Source organism: Tachysurus fulvidraco, chromosome 6 (genome assembly GCF_022655615.1).
Source record: "Tachysurus fulvidraco isolate hzauxx_2018 chromosome 6, HZAU_PFXX_2.0, whole genome shotgun sequence".
NCBI classification, from domain to species: Eukaryota; Metazoa; Chordata; class Actinopteri; order Siluriformes; family Bagridae; genus Tachysurus; species Tachysurus fulvidraco.
This window is the reverse complement of record NC_062523.1, coordinates 32,142,416-32,159,573: the sequence shown is the minus strand read 5'-3', so window position 1 is coordinate 32,159,573 and position 17,158 is coordinate 32,142,416. Positions and strand designations below refer to the sequence as shown.

General features: G+C 37.5%; 1 protein-coding gene across 1 annotated transcript; it reads right to left on the bottom strand.

The window, feature by feature from the left end:
• Nucleotides 1-11,150: 11,150 nt before the first annotated feature.
• LOC113642115 (putative C-type lectin domain family 20 member A) lies at nucleotides 11,151-14,984 on the bottom strand. The gene is made up of 5 exons (XM_027145458.2): nucleotides 14,615-14,984; nucleotides 12,627-12,998; nucleotides 12,060-12,392; nucleotides 11,866-11,957; nucleotides 11,151-11,664 (listed from the first exon to the last, which is right to left on the bottom strand). Exons 1-5 carry the CDS (start codon nucleotides 14,652-14,654, stop codon nucleotides 11,560-11,562), a joined length of 942 nt encoding a protein of 313 aa, XP_027001259.1. The 5' UTR covers nucleotides 14,655-14,984; the 3' UTR covers nucleotides 11,151-11,559.
• Nucleotides 14,985-17,158: the final 2,174 nt, after the last annotated feature.

Here is a 17,158-nt window from a genome sequence, read left to right as displayed (position 1 = left end):
TGACTGCCTGATAATAAAATGTTAAGGAACTGGATTATTTGGAGCTTCTGTGTTTTAATGGGCACAACATCCTGGTAGCACTTTGCCTGAACTAGCCTCTATCCTTATCAGTAACTTATAGTGGTGTTAATAAAAAGTGGACTCACACGTCGGATTCACCGCGTTTGGGTGTTAATGTAGGTTCACAAAGCCATGAGCATTAACAGTAAAGTAACATCCATCATTGTTGTTGTGTTTGTCGCTGCTGCGCTAACTTTGCTGGGACACGTGACACATATACAGTGACGTCACACTCGGCTCTGTGACGCTCTCTAACCGGTGGAAAGGCAAACCGGAGGTTTGTCAGTGGAACCAACTCTGAACCAGCACCCGGTTCTTTCCAATGGAAAAGAGGCAAATATGAGACCGAACACGGGTCGTTTGAGGAAATGTACCCACAGAAGTCCGCAGTGAGGGCACCAATGAGCATCTCCACATGAGCATGAGACTGGCACTAACCCCATTTAAGCCAAGATCCAACCTGCTGGCAGGACAGTTACATGTCCATGTCTCTCAGTAGGAACAGAAGATGGAAATGGAGTAAGGAGAGGTGGAAAGGAGAGAGGGAAAAGGGAGCTGCTCAAAGCTCTGCACTTTTCTGTTATTCAGTAAATTCTGCCCTTTTCTTTTTTACCTGAAATGTCTTTTAGCCTAAAGTTCCTGTGTTATTAATGTAGTTAATGTTTAAAAAAGCGGCAGCTCAAAAGTCTTGTTTCATTTTGTTCTTAAAGATTAAAAGCACTTTTATTTTATTCAGAAGATTCTGAATGTTTGACATGAAATCTAGGCCTTAAGTTCAGGCTGCACAAAGCTGTGTTTGTACTTTATTTATTTTATTCAGAAGAAATTCAGTGTCTGTTGTCTGTTACTTGACATGTAGTAAAGACGACTACAGGATTGTTTTACATCCAAGTGCCAGACAAGTTCAGCCTGAAAACACTTGGAATTTAACACTAAATTATATAGAAATGTGTGTTATTGAGTTTATTAACATGAGGTACACTATTTTATGTGACAATATAAGATTCGGACCTTTGCTGGGAGGAAATTTTAGTAACTGGACCAGGTGGAGCGTTCACATACGTCCAAACACATCCAAACTAAAGAGAGAGGTTTTTTAACCTTATAAACGATTCTTGATCATGATTTGCATTTTTTATAAAATATAGATGTGTAAAAATCTCTCATCGATCATAAACAATGTAAATAAAGGATATTAGAAAGAACATTGTACTGTTTACTACAGATGTCACTGTTACTATTTCAACACAACTTAGTGAACCCTTCTTTCTCCACAGAGTAAATGGGATCATGTCTTTCATGCCTCCACAACTGAGAAGTGAATGTGGGGTTTTCTTCTCAAATCTGAGCTCCTTCCCTGTTTACAGAGTGACGTCACATCAGCACGACTGCACACAGCATCAGAAATAAACAAAGTCAAACTTCTTACCTTTAAATGAGTCACACTGTATATACACAAGTATTAGCTTTAGATGGATCAACATACAGACATTCGTTTGTTCAATCTAAAACACTGACTATACACATAGCAGGAAATCTAACCCACCTTGTAGGTACAAATCTAACACAACACTACTGTGTGTTACACTAAAGGATTTGTGTAGGTGGGCTTCAGGGGGCTATAAGTGACATGGTAGAATGTAGTGTACCAATGTGTAATATTTTATCAGTACATAATGATGAACAGAGAACAAAACCAGTCTGTTATTAATGTTGTACAACAAAAATATAGATTCACTACAGCTGCTTATAAATACAAACACAGTCCACAGCTTAATGTCTCCAAAATCCACAGAAAGTTTCCAAAGAACGAAACCTGACGTCTCTTCAACAGTAACGGTGATAAACCTGACCGACCGTCACGTGCAACCGTCTTTGTGTTCACCGTCTGTTTTTACCACATCCACCATCTTCTGATGCAGTGAACCAGACAAAAAACTGTCTATAATTCAACCACAACAGATTAACAACAATCACGAGCCAAGAACAAGAATGTGACATTAACAGTTTGGTGTCTTTGTCGAGCTCCAAGTAGAACAAAACAGGACTTTTTAATAACAGCGGTCACGACACTACACTCACCTGTGACACATTATTCATCCTCTCTCTTTTTACCTGCTTGTACACTTGATAAGCAAAGAACAAAGAACCCCATCAAAATAAAAGTCTTCATATAAAAAGTCACATTTAAACTCCATCCTCTACAAACAGGTCAGTGTTAGAGAAAGAAAATCTTCATCACACATCTGAGTTCGCTGCCTAGCTTGTTTCTAACATAATAAGAAGATAAAGCTGAACATTTTCCCACTTCGTCTGTCCAATGTGTCGAGGTCCAAAATGATGATTGGTGTTTTATTGACCACGAGCTCAGTCCTTGGTAAAGTTTAGCAGTAGTGCAGACTGAAGGAGACTTTTGTTTGTCCTTCGTATTGGGTTAAAGTTTTAAAAAGCATTTATGTTTTATTTTTATTAGAAGGAACAATTGAGTAAAAAAGCCATGACAGAGTGAATCTCCCCACAACACTGTGTCACACACAACACAAGATGAGGAACTTCAACATAAAGACATACTTGAAGGACATTAGAGTGTTTTAATATTTACTTTTTATATTTTCTATCCATATTGATCCCATTTTGTCAGTCTGATGTTTTTCCCATCTGTGAGAGTTTTGTTAAATGTCACTTTCAATATAAACAGAACAGAAAAAATCTTTCACTGGTGTTTAGTTCAGAAATGTCTTTAGTTCTTAAATGCATGCAGTTATTTTGTAGAGATATTTTTACATAAATTTTAGAGAACACTTAATTTTTCATGATTCATATATAAAAGCTATAAAATGCCTCATATGATGTTATAAGATGTTGTCCATGTGGCCCAGCCCTCAGTTCAGATATAACATGTTAGTGTAAAAAGTGACACAATCTTCTGTAAAAGTACCAGAGGTTTGTGTAAATTTATTATGCTTTATAAATATTACTTTTGTACATGTTAAATCTACTTTATTATAAAAGATTTCTGTGTTAGATACGGGTTTGATACGGCGGAGTTTACTTGATGGTAACGTATTTTTTCAGGACATCCAATTTCCTGTTCTACATTTTGTTTAACTTCGCTGTGAGGTAAATTCAACAGCAAATGAGATTCATTCACTACGAGCTACTACATAATATATAGGTTTTTTTTTTAGGATTAAATTTAAATTCCTGTACAGCCTGAAACAAGCGGGAATGTCTGAGGTCAGCTCAGGATAAATAAGGTTTGAAACTAAATATGTTCGACCGCCATTTTATTCGTGACACACCCAGGATCATTAGGATCATTTAGGAGCAATTCTTGGATAAAATGCCCTTTAACTGACATTAATATTTTCTCTGTAATTAGTTGATGGCAGTAAGCAGTGTCCCCTGGTGTGGCAGTTTGGTGTATGGACGTCCTGGGGAGGAGACACCAGCAGTAAGAGTTCTGTCAGCATTCAGTTTTGCAGACAAACTGTAACTGCTTCATTGGATTCTGTGTTCTTTAACTTCTACACTGTTACATGAAATGTTCTCATATTTCACACACATTTAATTGGTAGTAAATGTTCCTGACTGCAGTCAGTTTGATGCATGTTCATTATTCAAAATTCTTCTATTTTTCTTATAAAACACTGCAATTACATTGCAACTGATGATTCTTATATCTTCAGATATTGAGGTTTATGTAAATGTTATGAAATGTTTTCATATTTTAAATTTGTATCCTTTAAGTTTCTGACTGAAGTCAGTGAATCATTTACTGTGATGTGATACAATTTCATATAAATTCTCTTAATGCTGAGATGGGAAAAATGGCAATGACATCTATACTATTCATATATCATTTGTGGGGGCAAGTCGAAGTCACCAACGAAGAAGGCTCTTTATTACATGTGAAAATGACGCAGTTAGTGTTTAATTAATGAATCAGTTTCACTTATTTATTATAAAGTAGTAAAGTCGAAGATGCAAACATTTTTTTTGGTTATTTGGTAATTAAAATGTTATAATAAAGGTTTGTTTAACAACATCACCAAACCCCCGCTTTAGTGACAGAACTTCGCTCAACACCTTGTAAGTACTTTAATTATTCACACACACCTTATTTATAATTTTTACGCAAACTCATTTCAACTACTAAATCAGTTTTCGCCATCAATATGCCCTTCCGACGTTTCTAACGCTACGGTATGAAGTTTAATGTCCATTTTCTCTAAGCTAGCGTTAATGCCCCGTTGCTGCGGGCTCCGTCTCAAATTGAGCACTCACTCACTCACTAGGTTGCCTAAATATGATGGTCACGTGTTGAACCCTAACCCTAGTGCCCTAGCGCGCGATTTGGAACTCGGTACGTGTCATTTTCAATTCAGTTCAGCTGTTTTCGGGAAGTTTTGCTCATCTCACACAACGCTAAACTTTAAGGTAAAAAAATACATATTAATTTAATTATTAATCTGTTTATCATCTAGGAGTACATCAAAATAGGTAAACAACAAAAACGAGCCAAAATTAACCCAAAAAAGTTGTAAAAACGTATTAGCCTTGTTAGAAAGCTAGCTTCAAACACCTAATAAACTATATGTGTTATCTGTGAATAAAATACTTTCAGAAATATTCTCAGCGTCATTAGAAAACGAATTAACAGCCATACCGTGTAATATAGTTATCTTATTTATGCTTTAATGTTGTTAATTATCAACAAGATAAAGTACCTGGGCATAGTCTGGGGATTAGCTAATTACGTTAGCCACCTAGCTAACATTTTATGTGAGGTAAATGTCTACTGTTAATAATGTTTACTCTTAAACAGAACCAGTTTTTACATTTTACTTCACTTTATCGTTAATGTGACTAAAAAAAATACTTAACTAGATAAACGTTCTGCTGTAACCAGGCCAGAGAGAACATTAGCATAAATTAGCAAATGTCTATTACTGTATTTAAATAAAGATATTTGTCATGAGTTTATTTTCACAGTTATTTATCTACTAAATGTGCTGAGGTAATAGTGAGGTATAGTAAATTCTAATGAATACTGAGGTGAAACTTTGTCATATGCACAGTAATAAACATTAAATAAGGTAATGACAAAAAAAACTGTTATGTTGGTACGATTAGAATGATTATGAATACAGAGTGTTGTAAAAGATAAATAAATATAAATTCCCTATGGCACAAATTTGGGTGCCAGAAGTTAACTTTTCAGGTAGGCTTCCAATTAAGAGCAGACACAATTAACCATCTTAAATAATCATATCTCAGCCAACCTGAAACACATTCCAGCCCTTTCCAGATCTGAGTTTCACACAGAAGGTGACAATGTTCACTGGACAGTGGACACGGCTAAAAACATGCTCAATCATTGGCTGCATTTTTTAAATTAAATATCCCCGCGAGCCTGCATGCACAGGAGGGGAACCGGAATGTGGTGATTCTATCTAAAAAATTTCATATCACTCCCCCACAACTTAGTCTGTTCATGAAAGGCCTCACATTCATCCCATCGGGCATGATGAGCAGAAAACATCATGAGATACAAACACGGTATGATCTACAACAATAGCACAGGAGAATTAAACTGGCCGCTTATTTCCAAAGCGAGACAGACTCAAATCCCCCTCCTTTTACACCCAAATCAGACTGGGTCCCACCCGAGGATAGATTACCCACAGAACTCCACACACTATTCCAAGCTGATCTAGATTATCTAAAAAAACATTTCAGAATGTCCCAGACTGAACCTAACCTCAGTCAGGGGGAAAGGGATGCTCTGAAAGAATTAAGTGAGAATAAACAAATTATTATTAAGCCGGCCGATAAAGGCAGCGTCATAGTTATATGGGATAGAGAGCAGTACCTTTGGGAGGGATATAGACAATTACTTGACCCCAAATACTATAAACAATTAGACAAACCGATTTATTTAGACACAATAGCCATGGTTAAATATATAGTTCAGTCCCTATATAAAAATAAATTCATTAATGCTAAACAGAAAGCCTACCTATTGGGGACCGGGGAGCCCAGAAGTAGGAGGTTCTACATGCTCCCAAAGATACATAAAGAACAATCTAAATGGAGCAAACCATACGAGATTCCCCCAGGGAGGCCTATAGTGTCGGAGCGCGGTAGCGAGACGTACTATACGGCTGAATTTTTAGATTTTCACTTAAATCCCCTTTCGATTCGCCATCCCAGCTATATAAAGGACACGTATGATTTCGTCCGAAAAGTAAAAGGATTAGAGATTCTTGTTATCTTGATATCTTGTTCACCATGGACATAGATAGCCTTTACACGAATATCGACATTCAGGAGGGAATAACAGCTATAAAAAATATTTTCCAGAAATACCCAGACACCTCTAGACCTGATAAAGAACTCCTCCAGCTACTTACAATTAATCTGAGAAGGAATGATTTTGAAATTAATGGAGAGTTCTTCCTTCAGGTTAAAGGCACAGCGATGGGCAAGAAATTTGCCCCCGCTTATGCCAATATATTTATGGCTGAATGGGAGGCCTCTGCATTATCACAATGCCCCAAACAGCCTCTCCATTACTTCCGATATCTGGATGATATCTGGGGAGTGTGGACTCACTCGGAGGAGAACTTCAATCAGTTTGTGGCCATACTCAATGACCACAATCCGTCCATAAAATTAAAATCCACCAACAGTCGGCTGTCCGTAGTCTTCCTGGACACCACAACCTATAAGGGTACAGATTTCAGTACATCACACAAATTGGACAGAAGGGTTTTCTTTAAAGAAACAGACACACATGCTTTGCTACATAAAAATAGTTTTCACCCTAAACACACTTACTCTGGCTTGGTTAAGTCACAACTCCTGAGGTTCCATCGCATATGCACTCAGGAACGGGACAGGGAGGCAACACAAAAGGCCACGAGGATATAGCAGGTCTTTCCTGAGGGAAATATACAAATCATACCGGTTAAGGAATGTCCAGGCTGAGGGCCCAACCATACCTTTCGTCCTGACATACTCCACAGTGGCCATGAAACTGACCAGAGCGGTGAAGTCCAACTTTGAAAACATTTTGGGACAAACACAAGGATTTAAGAATCACAGAGTCATTGCAGCATTCAGGAAGAACAAAAGCTTATAGGATAACCTGATCAGAGCAAAATTCCATCCTCCTCAGGAGGCAAAGCCCAAACACCAGGGACAGTACCTGAAACAAACAACATATGTACAAAACAAAATTACAAAAGAAGTCTTTAATACTTACCCATCAGGTACAGTACACAGCAAGAACTGTGTTTACCTTGTCACCTGTAGCCAGGGTGGAGCCCAATATGTGGGAGAAACAGGTAACACCATTCTGGTTAGAATGACACAGCACAAACACAACATACAAAAAAGAAAAGAAACAAATACTTACCTGGTGCAGCACTTCCTGGAACACGGATGGGAGTCCTTCCAGGTGACGATCCTCCAGGCCAACTCGCACTGGTCAGTCCTGCAGAGAAAAAGAGCAGAAAAAATCTGGATTCAAAAACTGAACACTATGCACCCTCAGGGCCTGAATGAGAAGTGAAGCCTGGTTGAGGCTATGGCATTGATCGCCCGTGCATACAGGTTAGCGCTCTTAAACCTATCCTATCCCCAATCCTACTCCTCCCAACCCTTAACCCTATTCTACATCTAATCCTAAAACCCTAACCCACTCCCAATCCTAACCATAACCCACTCCTAACTCTAACCCTAAAACCCTAACCCACTCCTAATCCTAACCATAACCCACTCCTAACTCTAATCCTAGAACCCTAACCCACTCCTAATCCTAACCCTAACCTACCCCTAATTCTAACCCTAAAACCCTAACCCTAAAACCCTAACCACTAACCCTAACCCCCAACCCTAATCCTAATCCTAACCTCAATCTTAAAACCCATCCCCAACCCTAATCCTAACCCCAACCTAATCCTAACCCCAACCCTTATCCTAACCCTATTCCTAAATCCTAACCCCAACCCTAATCCCAACCCTAACCAACCCTAATCCAACCCTAACCCTATGGGGGGGTGCATTTTCGCATTTATCCCCTTATACCCTCCCTAACCCTTTCCTTTTTCCTTCAAACCCCCTCCCTCTTTTTCTCCTTTCCCCTTCCTTGCTCCCCCCTCTGCCCCTGAAAATAATCTCACATCATTCATCACTTAACCAAAATGTCAATACTTACCTTCAATCCATTGGTATATGCCAGCTCATTCCATCCATAAGGGGATCTTGAAGACCTGTAAGGAAAACAAATAAAATTTATTTAAATTTAAATAAACAATTAACAGGGAGGAAAGGGTCTCTTGGATGTGCTCGTGAAATCCATTTGGATACCACCTTAAGTCTTTATTTTTACTAAACCTAACCCTAACTCGTAACTCTAACCCAAGTCCAAACTTAAACACACCTAACCCTAACCATAACCCAAATTTCGGCGCTCTAGAACAAATAATGAGCAAAAATGTGCATTTGCACATATGTGCATTTTCGTTTTGACCACACAACCCTAACCCTAACCAAACCCATAGGAAAATGTGCAATACCGTACCTCCACTGGTGGTGGCGCTATCGAGCCGAAACCATGTGCAATCTACTCCCCGCCCCCTAATTAGTATATATACCGAATTTCAGACTCCTAGGTCCTATAGAAACGAAGTGCACCCACCCCTATAGGGGGGTGCACTTTCGCATTTATCCCCTTATACCCCTAACCTTAACCCTAACCTTAACCCTAACCCTATTTTTTTTTAGTCCAAGCTCAAAAATCGTTCTCACAGAAATCATACCAGGTGAATCAGCGTCACCTGAAACGCCTTAGAAAAATAGGTCTATAGTTGTACATAAACCCATAGGAAAATAATGTGCAATACCATATCTCAACTGGTGGTGGTGCTATCGAGCTGAAACCATGTGCAATCGACTCCCCACCCCCTAGTTGGTATATATACCAAATTTCAGAGCTATAGAGCAGAAAATGAGCAAAAATGTGCATTTGAAAACCCTAACCCTAATCCCTTTATACCTAACCCTAACACTATGGGTGCAATACCATATCTCATAGAGCTCACAAACCATATACCGAATTTCACTGATTAAATTGATTGATTATTAATTTAAATTAAAATTAAAATTTGATTTGGTGAAAAATTTCATTGTCACAGACAAAAATAATTTATTGCTAACCATGAGCCACAGAGCTCGGGAAAAGTGACGCAAATCAGTTACAGAAACCAGGGAGAGTATCCCCGGGGGTTAGGGTTAGGGGAACACAATTTTACGTCCCGGGTATCGACTGAGAGCGGAATCCCAGGGGATGGCCCATGCATTTCCGGTCCCTCGAGAGTTTCTTAAATTTTCGGTTTCTTAAATTTTCCCTAACCCACTAAAACCCTGTGATGGGGTGGGGGGGGGGTCATTGTATACTTCCAAGAACCTAACTCTAACCCTTAGCCCTAAACATAACCTTAGGCGTCGCCTGAGGTCGGAACCCTAATTTGGACCGACCTCGAACCCTAAATCCTGATCCCTAATTTTAATTAAAACCCTATTTTGGGTACTAGGGCTAATAAAGGTATTTTACCCCAGCCTAAAGAGCATTTTAATCTCCTAATTCTAAATAAGTGATGTTTTTTCATTCGTCGTGATGGTGGTGGCCGAAAATGAGGCCCGTGTGCAGCCCCGTGTGGCAGGCCCGTGTGTATGGGGTCAGAATTGTTTCGTTATTCTGAATAAATACACTATGATCCACAAATAAATATAAAGAGTCACAAATATTTTTACAAATTTCACAAAAAGAAATGAAATTCACAAATAAATAAAATGGGATTTGCAAATAAAAAAAATATTTATAAATTGTATTTATTTGTGAATTGCTTCCTGCTCATTTGTGAATCGCGTTCTGTGCATTTGTGGATTTGAAACATTTTTAACGTCAAGACGTGCACAAGAATCCACAAATAGGTGACTCCGCCCACCGTCTACTCCAGCCAATCACGTTCTGATTTACTCGCTCTTCACACCACCCCTGGACCCATTGATGATGCTGAAATCGTTTCCAAAGAAAGCAGAACTGAACTAACCCTTAGTGCTGCTACAGTCCATACAGGGTTACCAGATTGGGCTCGAATCTGCGACTAATGTTTTTATTTGTTTTTTTTTAATCGTATTTTGCAGCACATATTACACTGTGATAGTGCGAGTAAATCAGTACGTGATTGGTTTGAGGTAGACCGTGCCACGATTGGTCAGCGCCACGAGACCGTTGTCCGATTGGCTGGAGTAGACGGTGGGCGGAGTCACCTATTTGTGGATTCTTGTGCACGTCTTGACGTTAGAAATGTTTCAAATCCACAAATGCACAGAACGCGATTCACTAATGAGCAGGAAGACATTCGCAAATAAATACAATTTATAAATATTTTTTTTATTTGCAAATCCCATTTTATTTATTTGTGAATTTCATTTCTTTTTGTGAAATTTGTAAAAATATTTGTGAAACTCTTTATATTTATTTGTGGATCATAGTGTATTTATTCAGAATAACGAAACAATTCTGACCCCATACGTTTGGCAGGCCCACGTGGCAGCCCCGTGTGGCAGCCCCCTCTGTGGCAGGCCCGTGTGGCAGGCCCGTGCACAACGTGGTTTCTGGGTCATTCCCAGAACTATGGCTTTTTCCCCTAACCCTAAAACCATGCAGGCTAAAGTCTGTGATGGGGAATCATTATATTTTTCCATAAAACCTAACCCCAACCCAATGAATCAGAAAAGCTCAGGCACAGACTCTAATTTTATTTTTTATTATCTTTTTTGTTGCATAAAAAATCAGTGTTTGATTTAAATGAATTTAAACTTTAAATACATTAAATAAATTACAAAATCTTTTAAAAAGTCTAGCATTGCTTACAGTGCTAAAAGCATCATGTGGCGCTTTATGTAGCATGTATATGGAGAGTGCCAGAAGGGGGGATTTCTGACACTGCCCATGTGTTTCCATCATGATTAATACAGGCACTTTGAAAATAATTTTATTTTTATTGAGTGTTTTTTACAGATAGTTTGTTTCAAAACAGCTAAACAGACATCAGAGCTTCAGAGCCTAGTGAGAAACAGTGGAACACCTGAAGATGTAACTCAAATGAAAGCACGTAAGTCAGGAGAAAGTATTCACTGCAAACGATACATGACATAATCTGCAGATTCCACAGGAACAGAATAATTATTTTAATTGTTATAACAAAGAAAGACGTGTCGAGTTTAAGTTATTTGTCATTAAAAGTGAGTATATAAAGTATTTTTACAAGAAACAGGTCTGTTGATTGAGTACATTCAGTCTAAAGAAAATAATAAACAAATGAAACATAGTCTACTCAATAAACCCCATAAATTTCCTAGAGCAACCATATTATACAACCTGAAATAGTTAGTGCACCAAAATATGAGATTCAGATACAAGATTTAGAGCTCTTCTTTCACCAGGTTAAACACTTTACCATCTGATTCCTCTCTCCATTTCACTGTGATGTTCTCTCCCATTCCATTGTTGTTCATTTTCTGCTTTATCTAATGAACAGAATGACATTTATTATAAAGGGTATTTGCTCTAATCTCCTATAAGAGCTGGAAAACAGCTACATAACCTGAACAGAGGTTCAGATTAGAGTTAAGTGTGTATGTGTCAGAGCTTGATGAAGTGACTCGGGTTCTGGCTGCAGTAAAGAGGAGAGAGTTCATTATAAGTTGGGTCTGGAAGATGAAACCCACCTGCTCCAAGATGGCCGCCTTTACTGAAGGATCATTAACGTCCTGATACGATCGTATCTTCATCCTTACTATTTGTTGTTTCCCTGTGATAACTAAATGTATAAATACAATGACACATTAAAACACAAACTCATAATAAAAATGTTTAGAATCAGTTTAAATTTACTTTCTTTAATAAAAAAACTTTAACTCACATGTGTAACAGAAGAAAGGCCTTATGTTTGAACACTGTGTGTCAGCAGCCTGACCATTACTTATAAAACCACAGCCTTGTTTCCACTGGTATTGATCAGGTTGTGTAGCCAACCAGCTGGTGGTAGAGAAGATGGTGTGATCTGTCCACCTCCAGGTATCTCTGTACAGACCAACCCAAGTATCCCCAGAGACCATTCCCCCTATAACTGAGATTTCTGTTGCACTTGTAATAATGACCAGATCTGTATAATGCAGTCTGCAGAATGCCTGAGCTGCAGCCCATGTTAATGGATTAGAGATGTAAATATATCTACTATTTCCTGTTTTATTGCCTGTGAAAATGAAAAACACAACACATTAGTACAACACATATTAATTGTAACATAAATATATTGTTAATTGGATAAGAAAAAAATGCTAAAACTAGTTGACAAACTGTCAAAGTTCATAATGAACTGTCTTTAAAGCATAAATAATTTTAAAGAGACCAAAGAGAGCACATTGCCTGGAATGTTTTAACCAGACAACCAGCCCTATGGAGAAATTGTCAAAAATAAGCTGCTTACCATCAAAGCATATATATGGGTATGCGTAATCACATGGCAAATCATTCCATCCTGTTGGAGTTACAGCACCACAAGCTTCAATTCCACCATAGTTGTTGGGTTCGCCTGAATTCCATAATGTCACACTTCCCAGTGGCTCACTTCCATAGGACCAGAGCCAGGTGTAGTAGTAATTGTAAAGTCCAATCCAAGCACTGGTACTGAAGTGATGTCTCTGTGCTTCATTCTGAAGTTGAACCAGATCCCTATAACTTGTTATGACAGCCAGGTCAATGTGTGTGGCTCGACAATAAGCCTGCGCAGCACTCCATGTTGCCCCCTGCTGGATCAGATAATACTTACGAGGGACAGAAAGGACGAGAGGCACAATCGCTGTGGAAAAGAATTGAAGTTTTTGTGTAAGGTTCCATAACTGTCATTTTTAATGTTAACTTTCCAGAATGAAAGATCTTTTTTTTTTGGTGCAAAATATGAAATGCTGTATTTTATGTCTGTAATATTTACCTAAAGCTAGTATCTCTGTAACTTTATATCATGCATTGTGCTATTTGAATACAGTGATGCCTCGAGATACGAGTTTAATTCGTTCCGTGACTTTGCTCGTATCTCAAAATAATTTTCCCCGTTTAAATGAATTGAAATCCCATTAATCCCTTCCGGCTCGCAAAATTCCACTCCAGTTGTTTTGTTTGTGTTTTGAATATGAAAAATGTTCAGTACAGTATATATAAATGTTTAGTACCTGTATTTATAAATGACAAATATTGTATAAAAACATACAGTAATAAAAGAGAATGTTAAAAAATAAACTGGTTTTACTTTACGGAAGATGCGCACGGAGGTTGAGGGAGGAGTAAACAGGCGGAATTTTGTCTCGTACGTACACTTTCACTTTTGTTCACTTACTCACTACTGTACACTCTTAATGCTACTTTACACTTAAATGGAACTTAACTAAACTTAACTAAAATTAACAAACTTAATTGAAATTCTCTTAACTGAACTTAATTGGTACAATTTCTGTTTTCTTTACATTAATTTTGCTTAATTTTTTTCATCGCTTTTCTCTTCACTTGTTTTTGCCTTTTTTGTCACTCTTTTCTCACTAACATCTGCCGGTCGTTTTAATAAAAACCTGTCGGCATATCGGATGCGGTGAAGTCGCACAAGTTCACATTTTTTAATTTTTAATGGATCCGAAAATTACGGATCCGCAGATGGTCGACACCTCACGCAGCGCCTTTGCGACTCTCCATAGGAAATTAATGACATCCGCTTTATCGGCCGTCGTTTGTCGTGTGCAGTGTGAAGGCGGCTTTAACCGAGTGAGACGTGGGAAGCTGGGGGGGGGGGCAGTGCACACGTGGTTGTTAGGGATCTTTGTTTCGGTGGCGGCGGCTCAGATCCAAAATTTGCTCGTATCTCACGGCAAAAATATGGTCGAATCACAGCTCGTATCTCAAAAAATACGTATGTCAAAGCGCTCGTATCTCAAGGCATCACTGTATTACAATTCTTGTAATATTAGACAGAAGGGTTATGTCAGGACTTTTGATTGGACAATCTCTGCCGGAACAATCTGGGGTTGCTCCGGCAGTGTGTTTTGTGTCACGTGTCTCGTCAATACTCAACTGTTCGTAATGGACTCATTATTATGTTAATTTATTTCCCCCGCGTTGTGCATAGCTTCGTGGAGTTCTCGTCTTTTGTGTTTAAAGGGATGTGTTTATGTATCATGTTTTGCAGGTTGTTGTGCTCGTAAATTTATGATCCCTGTCTGTTTCTTTTGTTAATAGTTTTTTTTATTTGTTATGGCTGTGTTTGGGTCTTTACCCCTAACGCTCTTGAAAGGTTTTCAGTTTAAGGTGAGGCTACCCTTTGCCTCCTTTCTGGAAATTAACCCTGGAAGTCTGCATTTTAAATCTTTATACACATTGAGCAGCTTACTGAAACACACACACACACACACACACACACACATCTCTCACCTGTGAACAACAGGAGTATGAACAAATGTTGCTCCATCATTGATGTGTAGCTGGAAAAGTCACTAAAAAATGAGAAGTGATAAAATCGCTTAACAGTCCAGATCAAAAAAGTGACTCCTGAAAAACTGATAAATGTAAGAGCCACATATTAAATTTGGTTAAATAAGAAGTGAAACACAAATAGCTACAGGGGTGTAGTCAATAATAAATAAGTAATAATGAATAATTATCATTCCGGTGATAATCCCGTTACAAATGATTGTGTTCGGTATGTGAAAGAGAATTAATGGGAAATAACAGCATTGACACATGTTGGTAATGAAACATTCATTTTGTAACAGAAGAATGAAGTAAGAGCTCAAAAGGCAACAAATAATGAAGTGTATGAAGGTGAGATCTAATTTATGAGTCAAATCAGAATTGAATCTTTGAAAACAATTCAGGTTTTGCTAAGAAGAGAATGTGAGATATTTACACTTTAGTGTTATATAGTTATATAGTGTATATTACAGGGTTGGGTTACAACACCTGAATGGATTAAAAAGCAAATAGGTTTTAATTAATTAAAACATCATTTCAGTATATATGAAATAAAATGGCCTAACTGCACTACATCACATAAAAATGGATTCTTCTAGCTAAAAAGAGTAATAAAGTTTAGCATGTGATTGCAATATTCTTTTATTCTTTTCAAATTTAAATCTTTCAGTCATTACAGATCTGGGGACAGGTTTTCCATATCACATGTTAGACTATTAAATTAAGTTATTACAATCTAATTAATGACGTTTTTAATGTGAGAAGAACAACAGAAATATCTACAACACTAAACTAATGAGTAATATTCTATTGTGTTTTCAGTCATAATTGGCATTTTTTATATAAACCATTTTTCAACATGAGATACACAACAAAAAATTCATAAATGCTAAACTAGAAATGAACTATTTATCAAACTAGTCACTGAAAATGAATTATTTAAGGAGTTCAAAATATAACTACGCTTTGTCTATTTTTTATGTTAATCCTATTGTTATCGTTTTAATAGATTTTATAGCAAATTTATAACGGTTATGAATTTTATAGTAAATTCATTTGTCGTTGTTCGATTATGTGCATTATTACAAATCTTTACATTGAAAAGTGACAAGAGTTGAAATATTTATAATATTATAATTAAAATATTAGATGAAAACAACACTGTTTAAGTTGTAGGAACTAACTTCAGAATTTAAGTAGAATATTAAATCATACCTGAAATGTAAGAATTGAACTATCAGCTTTTTAAGAATTTTAGTGTCCTCCAGAGACGTTGTGCCGTATCTGATGAACTGAGTTACTGTTTATCTGCTTTTAAACTTGTTGACTTTACACACACCACATCCTCCTACTTTCCCTATTTTACAAATCTGAGTGTAGGGAAATCTGAGCGGGACGAGGCACGGCAGAAAAGACTAGACTGGACATCATTAACAGTGTTAATTAACATTGTAAAGGCTGTTTGAGTGTGTAATTTGAGAAAGAAAGATTCCATTAGGTTTTGACCAGTTAGAGTGCCCACGCTGACCACCAGGGTTAGGGTTAGGGTTATGCCTTCTGCCACAAGCTCCAAATCTTAATCCAATGTCCATCTTTAAAGATCACCACTGTTTTGGCAGCACAAGGTGACCTATAAAATATTAGGTAGATGGGTTAATCATGATTAGTGTGTATACACTCATACATACAGTTTACTTAAAAAAAAAGAAAAAAGAAAATCCCCTTAATTCTTTACACAGCATTAGTTATCCAGACGCCGGGGTTTGTTTAGTCACTAATTCTGATCGATTAACATGGGATATGTGATATCTGTATGAATGAAATTGATGATCATGTTTACCACACCATGAACACATAGCTTTGATATTAACTTACCCCAAATAAAGGCATCGCTTCTCTGACACATCATTTTAATAATCTTGTATTTTATTGTTCTGCTAAAAACTTGCTGTCATTCTGGCTTCAACAGAAGAGTTTTTATACGTAACAAACAGCACAGAACCACATTTACACACAGATATAATGCAATCTTCACCAACATTATGATTTAAATGGGATAAACTGTATACTATGTGACCACACACCTGACCACTCTAAAACATGGGCTTGTTGGACATCACATCCCAGATTTATTCCCCTTTGCTCTTTTAATAAGCTCCACTCTTCTGGGAAGGCTGTGTAAAAAGAATGCAGTTTTATAAAGGGAAGACACACTGCGATGGCTCAGATTGTGTATTAGTCAGTTCTGTCTTACACTTTATCTTCCTGTAATTCTGTACAACACTTTATTTATTAACATTTATTAGAATCAGCACTCGTGTCGACCCCAATACATCTGAGCTGCAGTGTGCTGTATAGCCATTGAGCCACATCACTGAACATCACTGAACAATTCCCTCTGGTTTCATTTCAAAAACTTTTTTCCACCTCACATAATTCACTTTTCAAGAGAAAACATTCTTGTTAACAAAATAACATTCGAACACTAAGAATGTCACACAACCT

Bases quoted from the DNA above. Each gene is read 5' to 3' on its own strand.
- LOC113642115 (XM_027145458.2), bottom strand. From the start codon at position 14,654: ATGATGGAGCAACATTTGTTCATACTCCTGTTGTTCACAG. The intron at 12,999-14,614 runs GTGAGAGATGTG...TCTTTTCCACAG, and splicing joins CATACTCCTGTTGTTCACAG to CGATTGTGCCTCTCGTCCTT. The intron at 11,958-12,059 runs GTGAGTTAAAGT...TTATACATTTAG, and splicing joins GCCTTTCTTCTGTTACACAT to TTATCACAGGGAAACAACAA.